Below are 21,523 nucleotides of genomic sequence, written 5' to 3' on the forward strand. Positions count from 1 at the left end.
ATAATATCACTGATATTAAAATTTTATTTCAGTTCGTTAATTTTTTTTCAATTTTAAAAAATGCAAATTTTTGAAATATTAATATAATATTACTATAATAGTCCAAATAATAACTTTTACAGTTTTCTTATCATTTTCAAAGATAAATAATCACATAAATAACAAATTTAAAATTATAAAAACAAATGTGTATAATTTTTATGTGTAATATATAATTTACAAACTGATAAAAGTACAATAAGGCATATATATATATATATATATATAATATGTACTGAATATCTATAATAAACAAATCACATTGATGTCTCCTATTTGAATATTAATACAAGAAATATATTAATAAGAATTTCCAATTCGATGTTTTACTTTCCTACATTATTTTATATTAAGATACTTTTCCCAAAGTATTTGACGAAAATCTAAAAATTACTTGTTTTTAGAGTTATCATATACTTTCATTGGTTACAAAAAATGGATATATCTTCAAGAGAATTTCAAACTTATTTATTACGTAAGTACATTATAAGTATCCTTGGTTTCAACATCAGTAAAATAAGCTTTCTGTCTCACATAATTTTACAAGTAGAATTTAAAGATTGAAAAGTCATAGAACTATGATACCTGACTTAATGATTGTATCTTATTGCGTTCTATAAAGTTATTTCAAGCTCATTATATTCCACAAACACATACACTTTATCAAAATTTAAAATTTAATTTCAAATAATATGTAAAACTTTTGTACAAACTACTAATGTTTTCAATATCTGTGTAAGTTAACAAAATTTCTATTAACTTCAATAAGAAATTAAAACAATATTATGAAAAATGTAAAAGATATACTTAATTAAGAAACATATCTTCAAAACAGAATATATTTTAATACATTATAATATCTTCACCTTTTATGAAAATTTGTTTAATGATTTGTCCCATATATAAGTTGCAAATACTGCATATTCTTTTTTCTAAGAATTTTGTTATATTATTTTGGCAACATAAATTAAATTGATATAATTAACTAGCGTTTTCACATATTGCAGTAAATGTTTTTTAAATTACGATATATTTTAAATATAAAGATTACAAGATATAATGATATATGAACAATTAACAAAATTTGTAGTTATAAAATATGTTATATAGGCAGGTAACATAAAATATACAGCAAAAGAGTATAATATAAACAGAATGCAACACAATTTATAAGTATGAAGAAAACTTCAAATACTAATGATTAAAAACTGAACACAATTATCTTTTATTTCACATTGAACAAGATGAAAATGTAAGACTAACAAGTTATAGTGAGCCTGGTAACGTACCTAAGTATAATATTATATATGTTCAAATTTAATAAGATAATGTCTAATCGATACTGTCTAATGAAAATCAAGCAATAAAATTTTATCATTCTAATTTTTTAAATACAGTAAGAAAATTAAAAAACTAATACAAATTTTCTATTTCATTCATTAACAAAACTTTTATTTTTATTTACTGCCTAATTATAAAACGCAATATACCTGTTATTATAAAAGACACTTAATAAAGGTTCTCAATAGCTTAGATATTTTAAAATTTTTATCTTACCTATATCAACTAATGGTGGTTTATCACGCCCTCGTCGATAGCATAAGTAACATTCATTTGTTCTTAAACTTCCATGATTTAAGTCTGCAGGTAACCCTGAAACAGTATGTTCTAACAAAACATACCCTTCTGGACATTTTTCACCCAATGCCGGAAATATAATAGCAAGATCAGTAATAGGAGGTTTCATATTTGTGTCTTTTACATGTGTTCCTTCTTGATACCAATCTTCTAACTGGTCATTTTCATTATCATTATCAAAATCATTGTCTTGCCCTGGTAAACCAGCAATAACAAAGTAGTCTGCTACCCTCCTTTCGTCCATGATTATCTAATTATTGAAATTTAATAGTATAACATACTACGTTATATATTACGTATGACATAGTTTAATAAATATATTATAATGCACTGTAATATATAATACATGGCACAGTATAATAAATAATTTTATAGTAATTCAAAATAAATTTACCAACTTTAAATAACAAAACTGATCTTCACATGGCATTGAAAAAATCCTTTTTTATCTTTCCTCATGTATCTTAAATATTGCTCTTATTGATGATTATTAAAAACAATTGCATTTGACCAATAATCATTATTCTTCAGAAACATCCTATAAATGCATAGAATTAATCGTTACTTAAACACACTAATAATTATATTAACAAAATACACTTTACGAAGTTACCTCCTGTAGAGTATATTTATTCCAATCATTCAGTTTTTTTTCAACTATATCTTTGTCTCAAACTTCCCAAGGTTATCACTTAATACAAACATTAAACTTAAATTTTGAGGAAAATAAGTATATATTTGTTCGTATATTTACAATTTTCACAATTATCCTGCTAAAAACGTATTTTCTGGAAATCCAGAATTACACACATGCTGATTTAAATTGTACATGAGTTTTCGTGTAAATGCAAAAAGTTATGAAATAAATGATCATGTTTTTCTAAAGTTGATGGGAAAATTCAGACAGTAAATATTAAATCACAAAAATTAAAATAGTACTAGTTGTAGTGTTTGTAGGTTTTCACAAATATTTTACATAATAATCACAACAAAACGTTCTGCACAAGTCGTTTTGAAAGTTAAATATTTCTAGGCTATGTGTCATACCAACTACATATCTTATACGCGTTTACTCTAATCACGAGTGACGTTATTGAAATGTGACGCAAATTTTGTATTAAGAACTAAAATTTTTCTATATTATGTTTCCACTTTGTTGTTTTTAAATACGCATCAACGAATTATTCAATTGAAAATTATAAAAGAGAAGATATTTAAAAATTTCATAAGTATCAATTTTTTAAACTATGCATATCTTTATATATTAGCATAAGTAAATGTAATCTATTATTATTTTTCTTTGAAATAATATATATATACTGATATATACATATATATATATATATGTACATGTTGCTATTTTTTATACTTATAATAATTCTCAAGAGTTTTAAATATACGATGTAAATAACAAAAGTATGAGTATATATATATGTATATATATGTATACATATATATATATATAGATAGATATTAAATGAAAGAATATTATTATAATAGATAATATACGTATATACTTAATGCACGTATAATAAATACAACTGGTACAGATAATACAGAATGTGTATTCATTTAGATTTAATTGTATTTAATTTGTTAGAAATTATTTTTTTTATAATAATTTTCTAATATGTATATGTAAATATTATCTGGTATTCTTTTTGAAACTAAACATTAATATTTTTCAGTGATGAATAAAAACAAAGCTAGCAAAATATTATCATTCATCATTAACTATACTCACATTTGATATAAAATAACAAAATTAATAAAAATTTGTGTACACAATTATTTATGTATGTGTGTATGTACATTTAGACGTAAAATATCTCTACCTACACACACACGCACACACGCAACATGTATGTAATATCACCGAAGCCAAAGCATAAGTATTTAAAAAGCCAGAGAAAATAAGTACTTTCATAAGTTAACCAAGGAAAGGAGCATAAGGTAAGACGAATAACAGATATCCAGTAATAATAAAGAAGGAATAATAAAATAGCTTTATTTAAAAATTGTGGGGGTAAATATACATCTGTTTTATATTTTAATAATTTTTAATATTCTGCACAATATTGAATAAGCATTCAATTTATTATGTCAGAACCTAGTGCAGCTTACAGTGTATGCTCCATTAATCCACGTCTACGGCATTCCATGGTTATATAGTCGTATATATATATATACGATCACGCCATATATTTATATCCCCTGATATTATTGGTGTTATTGGTAATGTTGGTAATATCTGGTATTTTAGTTAATTGTGCAAAAATTGGCAACACTTATTCGTTAGTTGTTGGAGTTGGATGTTGGTAATACGATTATAATGTCAGAGAGAAATCTTTGATAGAAAAACGGAATAATAATTAAAATCAAGTAATATATAAGATTTATTGTAATAATTAAGTAATTACGTATAAAATATTTGAATAGTGTTGTGATAAATAGTTATAGTGCAATTATGTTAGTAATAAAATATAAAGAGCCAATGTTTATTCTACTTTTCGTGTCCGCCTTCCTTAATATATAATTTAAGAGGTGTTACTCAATATATGTATTATATATACATAAAACATTTTTCAGGATTTCTTACATGAAAGGCTTTAAGGATAAGAATGAAAATAATAAAATGGAATGAAATCTAATATCCGGGAACGGTACGTTTTAGGATAAATATATATATCTTAGTATGCTCTCGTTTTTACTTTCAAAATTTATTATTTTTTCTATCTTGATATAATCATACAATTTTTATGTGTATTGTTTTTGCTTATTACTTGAAGTGGTGAAGATATACACATGTACAAGATATGAAATTCAATGTCAAAATTTTTTTATTGCATCAGATTTTATCATAAGGATACAAAATTTAGAAGGAACCATGGATCGCATATCAACTGTTGCAAAAAACCCAATGCAGGAAAAATAACATCTATTGTACATTTTTGCAAATAGATATCCCGGATCCATCATTATATATCTCATATTTTCGTTTCTTTCTTTCTTTCTTTCTGACTATTTAAGCAGCCGTGAACTTTCATTTGTACATTTAATTAAGCCAAGCTTTCTTCTAAGATTATGCATTGGCATTAGATTTTAGATAAAAAAATTATTGAATTAGTCAATAATGGTATTCCATTTCACACTAGTTAACCAGTTCATCAATTTTTAAATGAAATGTTTACATCTTGCAAAAGAAGAGTTTCTAGAAATTGTTTACACAAAAGAAATTATTTATAGTTTGGGTGAATTAATTACATCCATCGAACAATCAAAACATTATAACGAATATGATTTTTCACTACCCAAAGTGAATGCATAATTTTGGGGAGACACAACCAGAATGTGGAAATTAGAAATGCAAGTCTGGGACTGCTTAAAATATATCAAATTACATAGCTCTGTGCAACCTTTCATTGTTTTCCATCATTAATAACTTAGGCTAAAGATTGTTGCACCTATAATGGAAGTAAAAGGACATTGGTATGTAATAATTTTTTATACCTTTAGATTCATCATCAGTTTTTCTTTTTAAGGTTATTTTGCCAAAATATACATGTATATGTATAATAGGATGAAAATTTAGCTACCTATATAAAGCCATCAAAAAAGAATTTGAAATTATAAACTACAAAAATCACAGAAGTGACCAATTTATGTTATATTCAATAATAATATAATGACTAATAACTTCAGTCTAGCAGATAAATTCATATAGTTTAAATAATGTATTATTATCATGAAATGTTATAAGTTTCTATTGCTTTTCAAAAATGTATTTCAGACAAAAGTTTGATTATATTCTAATACATATAATTTCTGAAGATTAACGTTTTATGATTTTTTCATATACGTAAATACATTCTGTTGAAAGAAATTTATCAATATAGTACACGAAGGCATTTTGTGATAAAAACCATTAAATTTGAAATTTATTGATTCTCTAAAATTAAATTTACATTACAAATATATTATCATCAATTATAACCATATTTTTTTCTTATATTCTCTTATTTTATAAAATTTAAAGGGTTCTTAAGTTCTTTTCAATATCTTGGGAGTATTTCTATATAATTTTATTAATATATCCAATTAATAATTTTATCAGAATATAGCAAATAAATAGCAAATATAATTTATTTAGTAGAAAGGTTATTTCTAAAAATCATAGTTGAGAGTACATATACAGTATATATCATTTTGTATAAAATGGTTTTTCAATATATTTTTTGAAATTATGAAAACATTTCATTGCAAAATAGAATCATAATTTGATATCAATATCTAGTAAAAGTAAGATGTTAAAATGTTCCCCATTATATTAAACAAATTTTATTGTAGTAACAATGTTATGTAAGTGATAAAAACTACATTAAATCAACGTTAGCCCAATATATAAATAGTAAAAAATTGTATTAAATTAATATTTATGACATATATCTTACAATGAAAGTAAATGTAGTATTCTTACATTAATAACAGTAGTTATGAATATAAATGTTTTATCTGAAATGATTATCAGAAACGTTCGTGACCAAGGGAAAACTAGAATGATATCTGTAAAATTGTCTAATTTTTATTATTTTAAAGTGAAAGTAGCCTGTTTACATTGGTTAATTTCAATCTTTGCCTTATTCATCGTTTCACTATTTTTTTAACGATCGTGTAATTAGGACTTAATATTATTATTTAGATATGTATATACAATAATATACATATGTATATATGTATAGTATTTACACTTTGTATTGTCTGCATACTATATCAAGTTAAAGTTAATCTAAACGTAAGTATAATAAACTTTCAGTATTTCGTGAAACCGAAACGGCTTGTTGGATATATGTATGTAAGTAGATACATATGAATGAATATATAACTTATATTGATTGCAGAAGTTCCATTATTCAGTTTAATTGTATAATTACTTGCTATAGTTTAACATATATTTCATTCAATTACGCCAAATTTTCATAGTGTCATAAATTTTAGGATAACCATGCATAACCTATAAAATACCAATAAATAATCATTGGTAAATGGTAAAGAAGCTCATTATTATTATATAGTATTAATGTTGCTTTAATCCACAAGAAATTTTTTTATAAACAACTATGTAAGACACACATTTTTAACGTTGTCTTATAAAGATAAGAATTAAAATTTTTAATTTAAAAATGCTCATTGCGTAGTGACATCTGAAGTATGTACAATACTTATAATATACATTTTGTTCTATATTTTTAACTACTTAACAATTTTATGTCATGTCATAATACCTTTTTTATACTAATCTTTACCTACAAATACAATAAATATTAGAAAATGATAATAATAGTTTTAATATAAGGAGTTCAACTGTAATTATATACATATATACGTGTGAGTTTTAACATTTACATGCATACATCAAATAGCATACACAAATCAAAGTATAAAATTACTTACACAAAAGTTTTCTTAATGTATTTTTTTAAAATAATTTATTTTTATTATATCATTTGTATTTGTTTCTTTAATATTTTATTAATTATCTTATCATTATAAAATTTATCATATTTTATTAATTATAGCTTATGAATTTGAAATTAAAACTAATTTATTAAGACAAGATTCCACTATTGTAGGTTAAATTTGCAAGCATAAAAAATTATAATCAGTTTTTAAACCTTCATAATATTAGATCGAAGAAGAATAAAACATAGAAAATATTTATATGAAATCTTTTTATATGAAAAAGTTTTACTATAATCAGCTATAATATAGTAAAACTTTAATATAGATTGCAGATAGAAGCAGATATTTCTTAGTACTACAAAAAAATTTATTTTATTTCATGTATTCAGAAATTGAAATACATATATAGTGTTTTGAATGAAATTGTAATATTATTACTTCCCCTTATTTAAAATTATCATTGGAATCGAAAACATTGTTATTCAAAACATAAAAACATTATTTTGCAAATAATGCTAAATGTGTTTTTGTTTCTTAACGCCGTTATTCACATAATGTATGTTTTTAGATATTGTTAAACGAATGATGTTTTTAATAGATCTATTAGTTCAATAAAGTGATTAATCGAGATAATATGTAATTATTTTTTATGTTAAGTAATTACGATAAGGTAGAAAATAGAACAAATAAAATTTCTACGAATATTATCTTCAATGTAATGAACCTTTTGTAAGTAATGAGGATTATGAGTAATTCTTGCACGTATATTTTATCTTCCCTATCCAAAGGTGAAAAAGGATACTCTGAACATAAACATACGAAATCTCAGTTCTGACAATTCATGCATTTGCAAAATGCCTTCATAATAAATTTTCGACACTATTTCATGTTGCATTTGATGCTAGATTTAATCAAAACCTATCCGAAGTAGAACTCCGATCTAATCCAATCGGACTTCTTTTTTCTGGATGTTTAATTTTGTTCACATTATGAGAATAGGGAACATTTTAAAGTTGTCGATTTTTACAAAAATTACCTTCGTAAAAAGCTGTTATTTTCCGCAACTGAAAAATATACGAATTTCATTCCTTCTTGTTTTTAACTGGTGAAAGATTTATTTCATAAACCATTGTACTTCTAAATTAATCTTTTATTTTATTCGTAGTCATTTCTACAATAAAAGGTATCGTTTATTTGACCACCGGTTAAATATTAAAAAAAATTTGAACAAAATATTTTTCTTTCTACTTACACTTTTTTAAATTCGCAGGTTGATTATAAAGTTGTAATCAAGTCAGATTGGTAATTTAGTTCTTTGGTAGTGTATGGTGATTTATTGTTAGGTATGCATACGTAAAAACATAGATGCATATGTAGACCATAAGTCTATGGGTCAGTCAATCTAGCCGATCGGTTTTCAGTGTTAAACTGATTATGAGTGATGTCAATCGAATATCTTGTCGGTATTAATTTTCGACTCGGTAGTAATGAAGTCGTGCAGTATCGTGGTTGAGGAAATGCAGTCGTTTCATCAGATGATATAGTTTTGAGCTACGCTTTTATTTATTTTCTCCAATTTTAACTCTTTTATGACTTGGTCATTATATCATTATTATTTGACGTATTAGTTGTGTTGGTAGGAACATATGTACACGTTTTACTATATAACGAATAGGTATATTTTAATGATATAATACAATGTAAATAAAAATATGTATTATGAAATCACGATTATTCAATGAAAAACACGTTCGATTACACTCTTAATTTTTTATTCTTTATCGAACTGCAACTGTTCGATGCGTATATATCTCATTTCGCTACATATGTCATTATTACAATTAGTGAATATTTATCTTCTTAACCATAGCCTATAACAGGCTTTTGTTTGTGCCTTGAGATTATATTATATATTAGTAACCAATTCTAATTTAAGGAATTATAATATTTTGATAGTAACGTAATAAATTGTAATATAAACATATAATAAATATTTTGACGGAGTACAAAAATGTACTATGTATAAATTTGTCGCTTTCTTGCCTTTGTCTATATTTTTCCCCGGACGACGTGATCGTTCGCGATCATTTTTCGACAATCGATCTTTCTAATTACAATGATCACTTTTTAAATTAGTAAAAGAGAGCAATCTTTTTTACTAATCTTTAGTTAGCCTATGCGAATTTATAAGATGCATTAAGACATTAATATGTATATTTACGATATTTATATCGATACAGAACTGCAATTTTTTTGCAAATGCGCATAATAAGAAATTTTATAATGATGTTGATGGAACTGCTCAAAAATTTGTTGCATTTACAATTTTCAAACATGAAAACATGAAAATTAAACTATGGTTTTGGACGAAATGTTTGACTGAGCTATAAGAAACATTGATAATATATATTAGGTTGACAGAAAGATCATTCAATTCTTTTTTTTAATTTTTAAATCATTTTATAACAGTATAAACAATTAAAAGCAGCAGAACTAACCATAGTTTTGTGTCGATTGCAAATACTCAACATTTCACAAAAGTGTTCTTAAATGTTAGCTACGATGTCACAGTGGTTTTGTATAATATATATACAGGGTGGTTGGTAACTGGTGGTACAAGCGGAAGGGGGGTGATTCTACACGAAAAAACAAGCCGAAAATATAGAATAAAAATTTTTCGTTTGAGGCTTTGTTTTCGAGAAAATCGACTTTGAATTTTCGCTCGGTACGCGTGCGGTACGTTATAACGGATCTCACTGTAGATCGTTGCCTCGATGGAAAAATTTAAAAAAAAAAAAGGAAAAAAATTTTTATTCTATATTTTCGACTTCTTTTTTCGCGTAGAATCACCCCCTTTCTGCTTGTACCACCAGTTACCAACCACCCTGTATATTCAAAGATTCTAAGAATGTTCGAATACTTTCGTGAGCCACTGTACGTTAATGTACAAGTGTACATATACTGACTCGCAAGAGTTTGTATATTGAGAATAATATTGTATGTTATATTAAACATTCCGAGAATTTATTAACATCGTAATGTGACACGACTATCATGATCATATTAATTCACTTTAAAATTAGCTTGAAAATGCACATAGAATACGTAGTAATGTACATAGAAGCCATATAAAAAGATGGAATATGCTAAAAGATCAACTAGCTTTATTCATATGTTAATCATAGCAAATTTTATGTTTAAGTAATTATTACTGTCGTTGTTTCATACGTTCAAACTAATGATACGAATTGAAAATTCCACCGAAAATGAAATGCGGCCGCACTGTCGCACCGCTACGCTTTTTAAATGCAGAAAACTTTCATGCAAAAGAAATTAAAAAAAGAACAGTTTACAGCGATAGGATTATGAATAATTGGCACGACAGTGATTGTAGAGGATGTGATTGTAAGCATCCCAACCTCTCATTACTGTGGAGAGAACTTAAGGCATAGTGCCTGCGATTGCATTAAAAATGTTGGACGCATTAAACGATCCAGTTACTGTTTTTCTACAAAATTGAGAGTTTTTGGGAGGACAATACTTCGCAGGAGACGATAATTTAAAATCCATTTATACACGATCAAGCCGTATCCGTTCCGTATCCGTTCTGTATTCGTTCCGTGTCCGGATGTTTATGCGTTAATATTTACACCGGGGACCATCCGAGATGTACCTCTTTCCAATTGAAAACTTATTGTTAGCTATGATAGCTATTACTAATAGCTAATAACTTTTGGATGAAGAAGAGGAAGAAGAAGTAAAGCGACAAAAGAATAAAAGGCCGATTCAACGTACATCCGTTATAAGAACCGTAAAGAAAAAGGAGAATTTCATTTTTACAAACGACTAATAGATCACGGACAGAAGTTTTACGAATCTCTTCAGCGTGACACAGTATAAGAATACTGTATATAATTAGGCGGTACGCAGTCTTCGCATCAAGTGTTCTTCGCTACAAAAGATAGCGTCATGCACGGACGAAACACGTTGAGATGGCTGTGGCCATCCGTGCTGTGTTAGGCAAACAGAAAGAATATTGAAGATTACCAAACTACCAATTGCATCCGGGACACGTCGTGTCTATTAATGACCAACGGACACAGCGCGGATGATGTATAAACTTGTGCCCCTTCAAAGTGAAGTAGTGTAAATTCAACGTTACATTTAAAATCTGAGGCACAGCAAGAACACGGAACGGACACAGCCTGAAAAAGAACGGCGCGGTGTACAACGATGGTTATGCGAACTGTGAATTCGCAGTGGAAGTATTGAAATTGTATATGACAAAGGTATACAATATATATATATATATATTGTGTGTGTCTATGCGCGTGTGTGTGTGTATGTATATTGTATACCTTCGTCATATATAATTTCGTACAATACATATATATACGTATAAAGCTCATCTCATGTTACGATAAGTGTTAAAATAGGAGCGGCGATTGTATTGAAAATATAAATAGAGAAAGCTTTTTAAAATGCAATTGTATTATTGTTATTTCAAAATAGATATTACTTTTTGGACGACTTTAGTAGAAGTTACAGAATATTTATTGCAGGTATATTTAATAAAAAATTAGTGTACAATATAAATAGCAATTTTAGGGATATAACAGGCGGTATTATTAAATATTGAGGTTTATTCTTATATTAATATGGTAGATAATCGATCGTTTAAATAATTTCGTGACCTCTGCGAAATATAATATACTTGTGTGTAGTTACTCCTATACATATCTTGAAACTTCTATACATATTTTCAGATTTGTTTGAAACTTCAACAATGTAATCATAATAGTTTTATAATAGTTTCATAATAGTATTAATGTTTTAAAATGCTTCGTTTCATGCACAAAAAAGCTTTAACCTTTTCACTTTAACACAATTTCGAAACGCATAGTTTCAGTCGTTCAATTAGTTAAAAAACTTGATTTTTTTATTCTTTCCTAGCTAATTAGTTCGGAAAATTCTTTGCAGTATCGCAAAGGAAGGACAGGTTCTCAGTTGACATAGTACAGCTCTACAACTCTATATAGTTTACCGTAATTCTCATTCTCTAATTATTTATTTTATCTCTAATTATTTATTGTGATCGTCAAAAATTGTAAGCTTTAACCACTGACCGAATTTATAAACTTGCTATATCGTTCTCGCTTACCAATACTCTTGATGAAAGAGATATAATGAAAACGGAGATATAGTGAATATATTGAGAACAAACAGGTTTTGAACATCGAAACAGAAATTTGAGAAGGTCTAAGGCGAAATGTCAAATTAGAGCTGTGTAGTACTTTCTTTATAGATCCAAATTAATTTGTAACAGTAGATTTGAATAGCGATGCAAGGATAATTCTTTATAGTACTATATAACTTCTTTCTTTTATAGGAATAATTGTTTCATACAATCCATTCATATAAAAGGAATTACATAATAATGGGAAAATATATTCTATTACTATTCTTTTTTTCGTATATATATCAATTTGATGGCGTGCAAATTGATTCTCCTCCAGTTGTTCTATGGCATGGAATGGGTAATGTTTTTCATCCTTTTTATACGATGTACCTATATAGTAAAACTCTATTTATTCGACATAATTAAGAAGCAAGACGTGTCGACTAACTGGATCAAACAGATAATAGGTGCCCGCTAGTTCCAAGCTTCGCTGTTTATTATTCGTGTAATCGGAGTTAATTTCCATATATGAAATCTGTTAAGCTAAGTTTGAATTTCGCTATGATGAATTTTGTAAATAGGCAAATACCATAATAAGGCAAAAATCATTATTCGTAGAAGCAGTGCGTTATGTGGCCTGAATTCACATAACAGGAAGATATGTATTCGATAAATCGGGCATTGTGATGCATGTCAGTTCGAATAAATGGAGTTCTACTGTACAGATCGATTTGTCTGAGAACACTCAAATATCTCGAAAAATATGAATAGCACGAAAAAATGCTTCAGACAAAAAGTGTATGATATCGCGAGAGACATACTATATTCTTGTATATTTGATTTTGCGATGACCTTGAAATGTCCTGCGAAGATCATATTCAAATTTTCAAACGGGAACTTACATCTTTTATTACATATTTTTATAACTGACTTCGAGACGTTTTCAAAATAGGACTTATTATCTATGTATTAAAAACTTGTGTCGTTCGCACCATTCACTATCGAGATATAAAATTTCGAAGTTGACAGACCGACTACATACAACTGACAGCTGGAAACTGACTGACGTAATTTTATTTTAGAAAACCAAAAATTATTGTTCTGTTTTCGTGACATACAGAATTCGAAAATATAAGTACTAGTTTTTTATCTGTCTCACATTCTAAATCACTTCTCTTAATCTACCATAAATTAGATGAATGTTACTATTGATTTTTTATATTACTTTTATTTTATTTCAAAACGATGATAGCACACAGTAATTAACATTTTTTATAATAGCATTAATATTTAATTTTTCATGTAATAAATCTAATAACACGTGTTTGTATACAATAGATACTAGATATTATGGTTAAAAGATAATATAATTTCAGGAGACAGTTGCTGCTTTTCGTTTAGTTTGGGAGGAATAAAAAAATTGATAGAGAATAGAATACCTAACATTTATGTGTATTCTATTCGATTGGGAAATAATGAAATAGAGGTAGGTATTTTTGCAATTCTTAATTATTTATATAATAATAGCATCTTAAGTTTACTGTACATAAATAGATACATATTTTTTGAATTTTGAATAATCTAAACTAGATGGTTGAAAAGTTGTAGTAACATCAAATTGTGCCCTCCTCGACACCACTTAACTCATGTTTGAAAAGATTTGTAGTGTACCAACTATTGTAGTTGATAGAAACATATATTTTATTTATTTAATGTACATACCTTTTCTAACTAAAAAAGGATGAGATAAATCTGTTAGATACTGTTTGAAAATTCTATAAGTGTTCGAATATTAATGCGAGTTACTGTATGTTTACCTATCTCAGTTTTGTTCATTAATAGCTACTAGTCAGTGATGTTCCAATAACCGATGTTTTTTTAGGCAGCAAGCTAAATGTTTATTGACACTTTATTATAATATTTTAGGATGTCGAACATAGTTACTTTGGAAATATTAATGAGCAAATACAAGAAGTTTGTCAACAATTGTCGAAAAATGAACGTCTTAAAAACGGTTATAACGCTATTGGATTTTCTCAAGGTGCTCAATTTCTGTAAGTATTATTTATGAGAAAATTAACAAAATTAGGTATTTGATGGAAGGTGTGATCTATCTGTAAAAGGAGTTTATTATTGTATTTCACAGATAGATATCTAGTAAATGATATACAGGGTGTATTGAAAATCGTGCAACAAGCTGAAGGTCGATAATTGTGATCGTGTAAAAGTATCAAAAATGTAGAATGACAATTTTTAATACAAGGCTTCGTTTTCGAGAAAATCAATTATGACGCATATAATGTATAATATAATACGTATTATGTCGTTTATTTTCTATCTGACTGCGAAGTATAAACATAATATAAATAATGTCAGTGCAAGGGACAATGGAACATTAACATTATTTTTCAAGGGGACGATTGAATTGCGACCTATAGTTCTTTTTGCAAAGTTGCTCTTCGTTACAAGTACTATGCGATAGAATAAAAAATTTCATGCTGAATTTTAAGATGTTGGAGGTGTTCAAAGACGTAGACTCACGCTGTGGCAGACATGACACTTACTTTCAGTATACCCTGCACATTGTACATACACGAGCATATATGCACCAGCAGAGTTACATATATCAGTACATATATACGTACATATGTATATATGTGTATATGTATACCTACACTAACCCTAGTCGGTATTACAGTCTTAATTCTCTTATATGAATACATACCATACATAAATAATTTGGAGGTTGTATTTATCGTAATCACCCAATAGTGGTATTTGGGCTAACGACAATATGACTTAAAACAAAACAAGTTCAATAAATTTTTTAACAGGTTAACGAAACTTGAAAAAAATGTTTGTATTTCTAAAGTAAATTCAATTTTATAACAGATGTGTTACGTACAAAGATGATATTGGAATAATCATTTAATGCTTTATATATTACAGGAGAGCGGTAATTCAAAGATGCCCCAATCCCCCAGTTAAGAATTTCATCTCCTTGGGTGGTCAACATCAAGGCGTTTTTGGATTGCCAAATTGTGGAACATTGAAACCTAAGATTTGCAACTATATAACTCGCATAATCAAATATGGAGCCTACTTACAGTATTGATTTTTAATTTTTACTTTTGTTTTCTTACAATGTCTTACATACCTACATTATGTTAATTTAAATAGGTGACACATAAAGTTGTGCACAATCATAACAAATATTAGGTTGCAAATGAACAATTTCAGCATTTTGATGCATAACTCGTTGATTTTAGAAGTTACATATTTAATTTTTGTTTTCCGCATTTGTTAAGTTCACTGTCCATGAAGCGTCGCTTCATAGAAGCATAAGTGCATCGTTTATTGTTGCAACGTATCTGTGCTTCTGTACTAACTACTGACAATGTTAACTCCAATCGTCATGACAAAAACGGCTCGCTGCTGTTTCATGGAGAGCTGCACATTACTTTATAATGATCACAGCATGGGAACGTACTGTTAGCATCAATGCGACGCTTCATGGATAGTGGGCCTTAGCGTACCATTTTGCAGTCATTTTGGTTTGTTGTTGAATGAAGCTATCCCGAGTTGATATTTAGAAGTAATTATTTCTACGCATTCAACGTACTAAAGTTTTCGGAAAGTATAAAGACTGAAAAAGTTGCTATGAGTATTGAGTCATTGACACGTTCAGTGCGATGCAGGTCATCAGTGATCGACGAAAGATTCCTTTTACGTTCCTATACGCTATCACGAACGCACAGTTATAGGTAGAATTCATTATAATGTTACTGACAGATTTTTGTAAATATTTCGTAAAATAAGACCGAACAGCGACTACACTTATAGATGAAAGTTGTTTAGAATCATGTTCCTGATAACATATCAAAAAATCATCGAAATCCAAGATAGCTTAGCTCTCTAAATAATTGCCGTATTTATACGTACCTCTTTTACCAATAAAGCGTTTTTTTTTATAAAGATTTACATTTCATTTGTATAGTATCAATTTTTTGTATTATAAGTGATAGGAAATTTATTAGATATAATCAGACCTCATTAATTAGTAATAACAAGTATAAGTAGTGTACAAAGTATAAAATACCTTTTGTAGTCATTATACTTATACCTTTTGAAAGGGATTGTAATATTGTTCTTTTAACATTTATATTAATTTACACTTTTATATAATAGCAATAACTTATACCTATATGTGTATAATTATTACATAGTACATATAAAATATAAAGTATATATTCTTTTATAAATACTTTCATTTCAGTTCGTTACTCATGTTATAAAATTATTTTATTTCATTATAGAACAGTTCAAGGAAAATTTATTCAAGCAACGTATTGGCATGATCCATATCAAGAAGAAGAATATAAAAAGAAAAGTATGTTTATGGCCGACATCAATAACGAGCGTTATATTAATGAGGTAAGATATCTATATGTCTACATAACACTTTATCCTATTAAAAATGACAATTATCTAATAAGGAAAGTTTCCTAAGTGAGTTATTAGTTTCAAAAAGATAACTATTGCATGTTCTAGTTGTTAGTAGCTGCTGCTCTATCTCCTGATAACTAAAATGAGTGCCATTCGCTCGGAAAATTTGATATCGGCTGGAAAAATGACGTCAAAGTCCGCCATAAGCACATCCGAAAATGGATATAAATAACAGTTTTTTGTAATTATTTTAACCTTTGGCTTTTTTTCTAAATACATATAAGTGAAATAACTACAATAGAAAACAAACTTGGATCTCAAGTCAGGTGTTAGACATTTTTTTATCCATTTCCCCGAAGTTCAAATTGCATTTGACTATACGTACTTATATACATATACATATGTGACTTTATGTATCTGTACACGCTAATGTTTCTTGTTCTAATTTTTCTACTAATTTAAGAAAAGGTTACTACTAATAGAATATTTTATTCTGTTTCAAATTTTAATTCAGAACATAATTCTTCGGTCTACATGATAATTATAAAACTTTATCCTTCAATTATAGTTTAGAATACCGAAACGCAATTCTAACTTTGAGTGGAATAGATAAAAAAGAAATGTTTAACACTTACCATCTGACTGAGGCCCAAGTATTTTTTCTATTCCAGTTATTGCATTTGCATTGTACTTAGGAAAGTATGGAAAATTTTAAAAATTTCAAAAGGGTCATTTATTTCTATTTTCGGAGCTATGTAAGGCGGACATGGACGCCAATTTTTTCTACTACGCCAAATTTTTCGAATGAAAGGCACTCGTTTCATGGTCATGGAATTAAAATAGAAGTACTTTATTTCAAATGGATTGGTAAATATCATTTTTATAAAATAAAACATGAATCCTTAGAATACATCATAACGTACTTAATATTAAAATTATTATTTTACATAAAGAAAGATAAGAAGAACGAATAGCAATTTAGTAACTATATATGTACATCAATATATAAAACAATTTATGTATATCAATAAATAAATGCTAGATATGATATATCTTTTTATTGCTTTTATTTGTAATAAGAGATCAATTATTGACAGTAGAAAATTCTGTGATGTTAAAAAGTATATGTATAAAAATGAAGAAAGCTTGGAATTAACACAGTAGAAGAAAATGTTATATGTACAATTATTCTTCATCATGCTTTTTTCTTAATGTTACAGCTTTCCTTTTTCACTATGCATTTTTGCATTAATATTATACAGACGTAGCAAATACGGTCTTACAAGAGTGTACCGGTAAAAAGTTTTCATTTATGTTTCTAACAATATGATAACGAAATTCAATGATCAATCGGCGATCGTCCATTATTGCGTGCGCAGTACCACTTCTTCCTCTTACTGACACGAGTTTGGGTTCCGTAGATTTGCGCTTAATTTTTATACATAATATGTAGGCCCATGAACTTATTCTAATGAAGGCGTGACATAGATTTCAGTCCTCTGGTGGTAAGATGGCGCAATACTGAAATACGTCCTTCGGTCTCTTTGTTATTTATTTAAATCATCTGATTTATTTACATTTCAAACACATATTCAGTAGCGTTTCACAATTTCAGGATTTGTTTTAATTGAAACAATTCTTTGAGTGCTATTCTATTGAGTAGTATTTTTTTCGAAAAGAACAGCTTGAACAGCTGTTAATGTAAATAATAGGCCTTATATTTAATGTATTAATTGCGGAACTTTGAATTGAAAGATTGATAAAATCGCTGTTTTCTTTAATTAAATGACGCTTACGACTATCTACAAGAAAAAATTTAGATAAATTTTCTACACATCTTTTTAAAAATCATCAATTTTATGTCCAACTTCATTTATGGTTACATACTTATTTTTCTACTTCTTTACTGGTTATTTATCTGGCTTAACAGAGCCAGTTGTAAATGTAATATAGATATTAAAAAAAGTTATCTACTTACTTCATGGATAAAATCTTCTTTTGTAATGTGTAATGAGCATATTTTCATAGACGATGATAATATACTCTTGCCCGCTTTCAGAACTTCCATCTAAGCACTGAGGCGGTCAATAATTTCCAATTGATTTAATTTATTTTTAGTTTCATTATAAATTTTTATTTTCCAGAGGAAAGTAGTAAAGGGGACAGTGTCATTTTTACATAAAACTATACACGGGGGAATATATGTTACTTCTACTTTCTCTATAAGGAAATACCATTGTGTAAATTTTTATAGCTACTTAAATAATTATATGAATCTTATTATACCGATCAATTTAAAAGTATTGAGACAAATTTAAAAACACTAGCTTTTCACTACGCGCCCATTTAAAATTTAAACATTGATGATCATATGGACGAGCATTACTCGACCTATCTTTAGTAGTTTAATTTTCTGTTACAAGTTGGCATATCGAAATTCTTTGTTTCCCAAAATGAAAACTAAAGTATGGCAAAAACTCAAAGAGACAAGGAGAGAGAAAAGAGAGTGCGAGTAAATCGTCTCTTTAGAGTTGTGAATTCCTTCGCTAAGAAGTCAAGTAGAACTAAGGGTGTGCGAATACCCTATAATAATTGTTGTCAATTACGTTCTTACTTTATCTTTAAATAATATTGAAATTTCTTTCCAGACGTACAAAGAGAATCTTCAGAGATTACGTACCATGGTACTAGTTAAATTTACTAATGATACCATTGTCAAGCCTACAGAAACGGAAATGTTTGGATTTTACAAACCAGGACAGGGATCGTTAATTCAAACATTGGAACAATCTGATTTATATCGTGAGGTATAGAATTTTATATAGGTATCATTAAAGAATTATTGAAAACACAAACGTCGTTTTTTAACTTTTGTCTGGTTATAAGCATCTTTGTTTAGTTATAATGATTAAAAATAAACGTTATAGGTTCAGTTATAACGAATACTTAGCAAAATTAATTGAAATTACAATTGCATTTGAAAAAATACAACTACAACGAATAATTTCAGTCAGAAAATAAATTTGTACATTTCAGGATCGTTTAGGTTTGAAAATGTTACACGATTCTGGGAGAATTCATTTTCTTAATGTACATGGGAACCATTTGCAATTTACGGAAGACTGGTTTGTAGATAATATAATAAAAAAATATTTGTTATAAGGATTAATAACATTAAATAATGTATAAAGAATTAACCTTTTTAAAACAAATGTTATATATGTGTATACATATGCACATTTCACTATCTTTGCTTAATACATATATCATTATTGTATCTACGTATTCCCTTCACTAATGCACATTCTTCTCCTGTAATTGAATGCTATCGCAATAATTCAAATATGTATACTTTTTGTACAAACTATACCTATTCATCAATAAATTTTTGTATCTATTATATTTCTGAAATATGGAGTTATCTAAATTGAGTGTCACATCTTTAAATTGAAATGAAATACAAATTATTTGAGGTTTGTCTGATTTCTTTATTTTAACATCAGATTCATAGATAGATACTCCGTTACAATAATATGGAACACAATATCTATCATTTAGGATTTCTCTCAGTTTTTTTTCACGAGCTCGACGCGTTTGACTCAATTTTCCACTAAATTCTCATATAACTAGGATTGGATTTCGTCAATGGCGACTATAATATTGCTTTTCAACTCGTCAATCGTGTCTGGACTATCGACGTAGACTCTATTTTGGAAAAGTTCCTATGAAAAAGGTCTAACGGTGTCATATCAATATACAATGTTGGTTCATTAATAGATAAACTTCTATACTAAATTTTAGCAATTTGCACACGTTACCGCACTGTATAATGTTCCATGTTCCATGATGATTTGTTTGGATATAGGCTTCTGATAAAGTTTATAAAAAACAAATGAAGATATGTCAAACCGTTTTGCAGTAATTTCGCTGTTGACTGTTGAAAGATGTGACACTCAATTTAGATAGTCGTTATCCAATGAATTTTCAATATTATGTTGGATGACCAACATAATGACTTGCTCTCTCATAAGTAGAGACGAGCCACCGTGCCATTTTCAATGACTACAAATCCGAAATCCAAAGCGTCTCCTTTAGTCCTCCCGATTCAAGGATCACAGTTATCCCCTTGCTGTCTAAAGCCGGACATACTATAAATATAAGTTTATGCGCACGATCGCACTAAGTAAACATTCTTGTAATTTCTACGTTCCTTGCGCTAGCGGTCAATTTAAAGTTTAACCCCTTCTCGTGCCATTTAGCACGATGAAACTCGGGCCCAAGCGGTAGGCGTAAAGTATGGTAAACAAACCATATTGATGCTCGGGAACAGTCACAATACGAGCCGAAGCGTGAATACCTATGGTATAGTCAGTCTTATGCGATACTGCTGTTATGGAAGTGAACTCTAATCTTTCTTCGTTTTATAGGTATTATAAATATATTATATTTTGCAATAGATGACAGTTTCAAAATTATATTTCATGAATAAACAATACTTCGATAGAAATTCAAGCGCCTTCAAATGTGATTTTGTCCTAAGGAATGTAATAATACTACGCCTGAAAATAAATAGCATACTATAGACAAAAAATTATAAGAAATGTTTACCTTGAAGCAATATCTAATAAGAAAATACTTACAACTGTAAAAAACCTCCATGGTATGATACTTCCTAAAACACTTTGGCAGATGTAAAGCTATTTTACATTTCGCGTATTCCCACTTCGTTCCGCTTCGTATTTTATGTTTATAATAAACTTT

The 21,523-nt window shown here is 27.9% G+C and overlaps 2 protein-coding genes across 6 annotated transcripts in view; one reads left to right on the forward strand and one right to left on the reverse strand.

The window, feature by feature from the left end:
- LOC117213216 (DENN domain-containing protein Crag) overlaps positions 1-2,870 on the reverse strand; it is a 44,621-nt gene extending 41,751 nt beyond the window's left edge. The window contains exons 1-3 of one of the 3 annotated variants that reach the window (XM_033458585.1): positions 2,291-2,870; positions 2,072-2,215; positions 1,597-1,927 (exon numbers count right to left, since the gene is read on the reverse strand). In XM_033458585.1, coding sequence (XP_033314476.1) covers positions 1,597-1,927; positions 2,072-2,107 — 367 coding nt within the window. In that variant the 5' untranslated portion in view covers positions 2,108-2,215; positions 2,291-2,870. Of the gene's footprint in view, positions 1-1,596; positions 1,928-2,071; positions 2,216-2,290 lie in introns of those variants that run through there. The other 2 variants (XM_033458583.1, XM_033458584.1) reach the window with 2 other exon arrangements.
- Positions 2,871-3,970: 1,100 nt separating this feature from the next.
- Positions 3,971-20,154, forward strand: LOC117213215 (palmitoyl-protein thioesterase 1). Of its 3 annotated transcripts, XM_033458580.1 has the most exons (9): positions 3,971-4,059; positions 4,267-4,340; positions 12,527-12,674; positions 13,693-13,802; positions 14,243-14,370; positions 15,266-15,424; positions 16,633-16,750; positions 19,411-19,569; positions 19,799-20,154. In XM_033458580.1, exons 3-9 carry the CDS (start codon positions 12,575-12,577, stop codon positions 19,922-19,924), a joined length of 900 nt encoding a protein of 299 aa, XP_033314471.1. In that variant the 5' UTR covers positions 3,971-4,059; positions 4,267-4,340; positions 12,527-12,574; the 3' UTR covers positions 19,925-20,154. The 3 variants fall into 3 exon arrangements, with proteins under 3 accessions (XP_033314471.1, XP_033314470.1, XP_033314472.1); XM_033458579.1 differs by lacking the exon at positions 3,971-4,059 and having other exon boundaries at positions 4,129-4,340; XM_033458581.1 differs by lacking the exons at positions 3,971-4,059; positions 4,267-4,340 and adding an exon at positions 11,126-11,426.
- Positions 20,155-21,523: the final 1,369 nt, after the last annotated feature.

Source organism: Bombus bifarius, unplaced genomic scaffold (assembly GCF_011952205.1).
Source record: "Bombus bifarius isolate JDL3187 unplaced genomic scaffold, Bbif_JDL3187 scf7180000008526, whole genome shotgun sequence".
Classification (NCBI taxonomy): Eukaryota; Metazoa; Arthropoda; class Insecta; order Hymenoptera; family Apidae; genus Bombus; species Bombus bifarius.

What these genes read in the sequence shown, in the direction of transcription:
- LOC117213215 (XM_033458580.1), top strand. Translation starts at nt 12,575, where the DNA reads ATGGGAAAATATATTCTATTACTATTCTTTTTTTCGTATATATATCAA. An exon ending in TGTTCTATGGCATGGAATGG is followed by an intron (nt 12,675 to 13,692) that starts GTAATGTTTTTC and finishes ATATAATTTCAG; the next exon opens with GAGACAGTTGCTGCTTTTCG. An exon ending in ACGAGCGTTATATTAATGAG is followed by an intron (nt 16,751 to 19,410) that starts GTAAGATATCTA and finishes ATTTCTTTCCAG; the next exon opens with ACGTACAAAGAGAATCTTCA.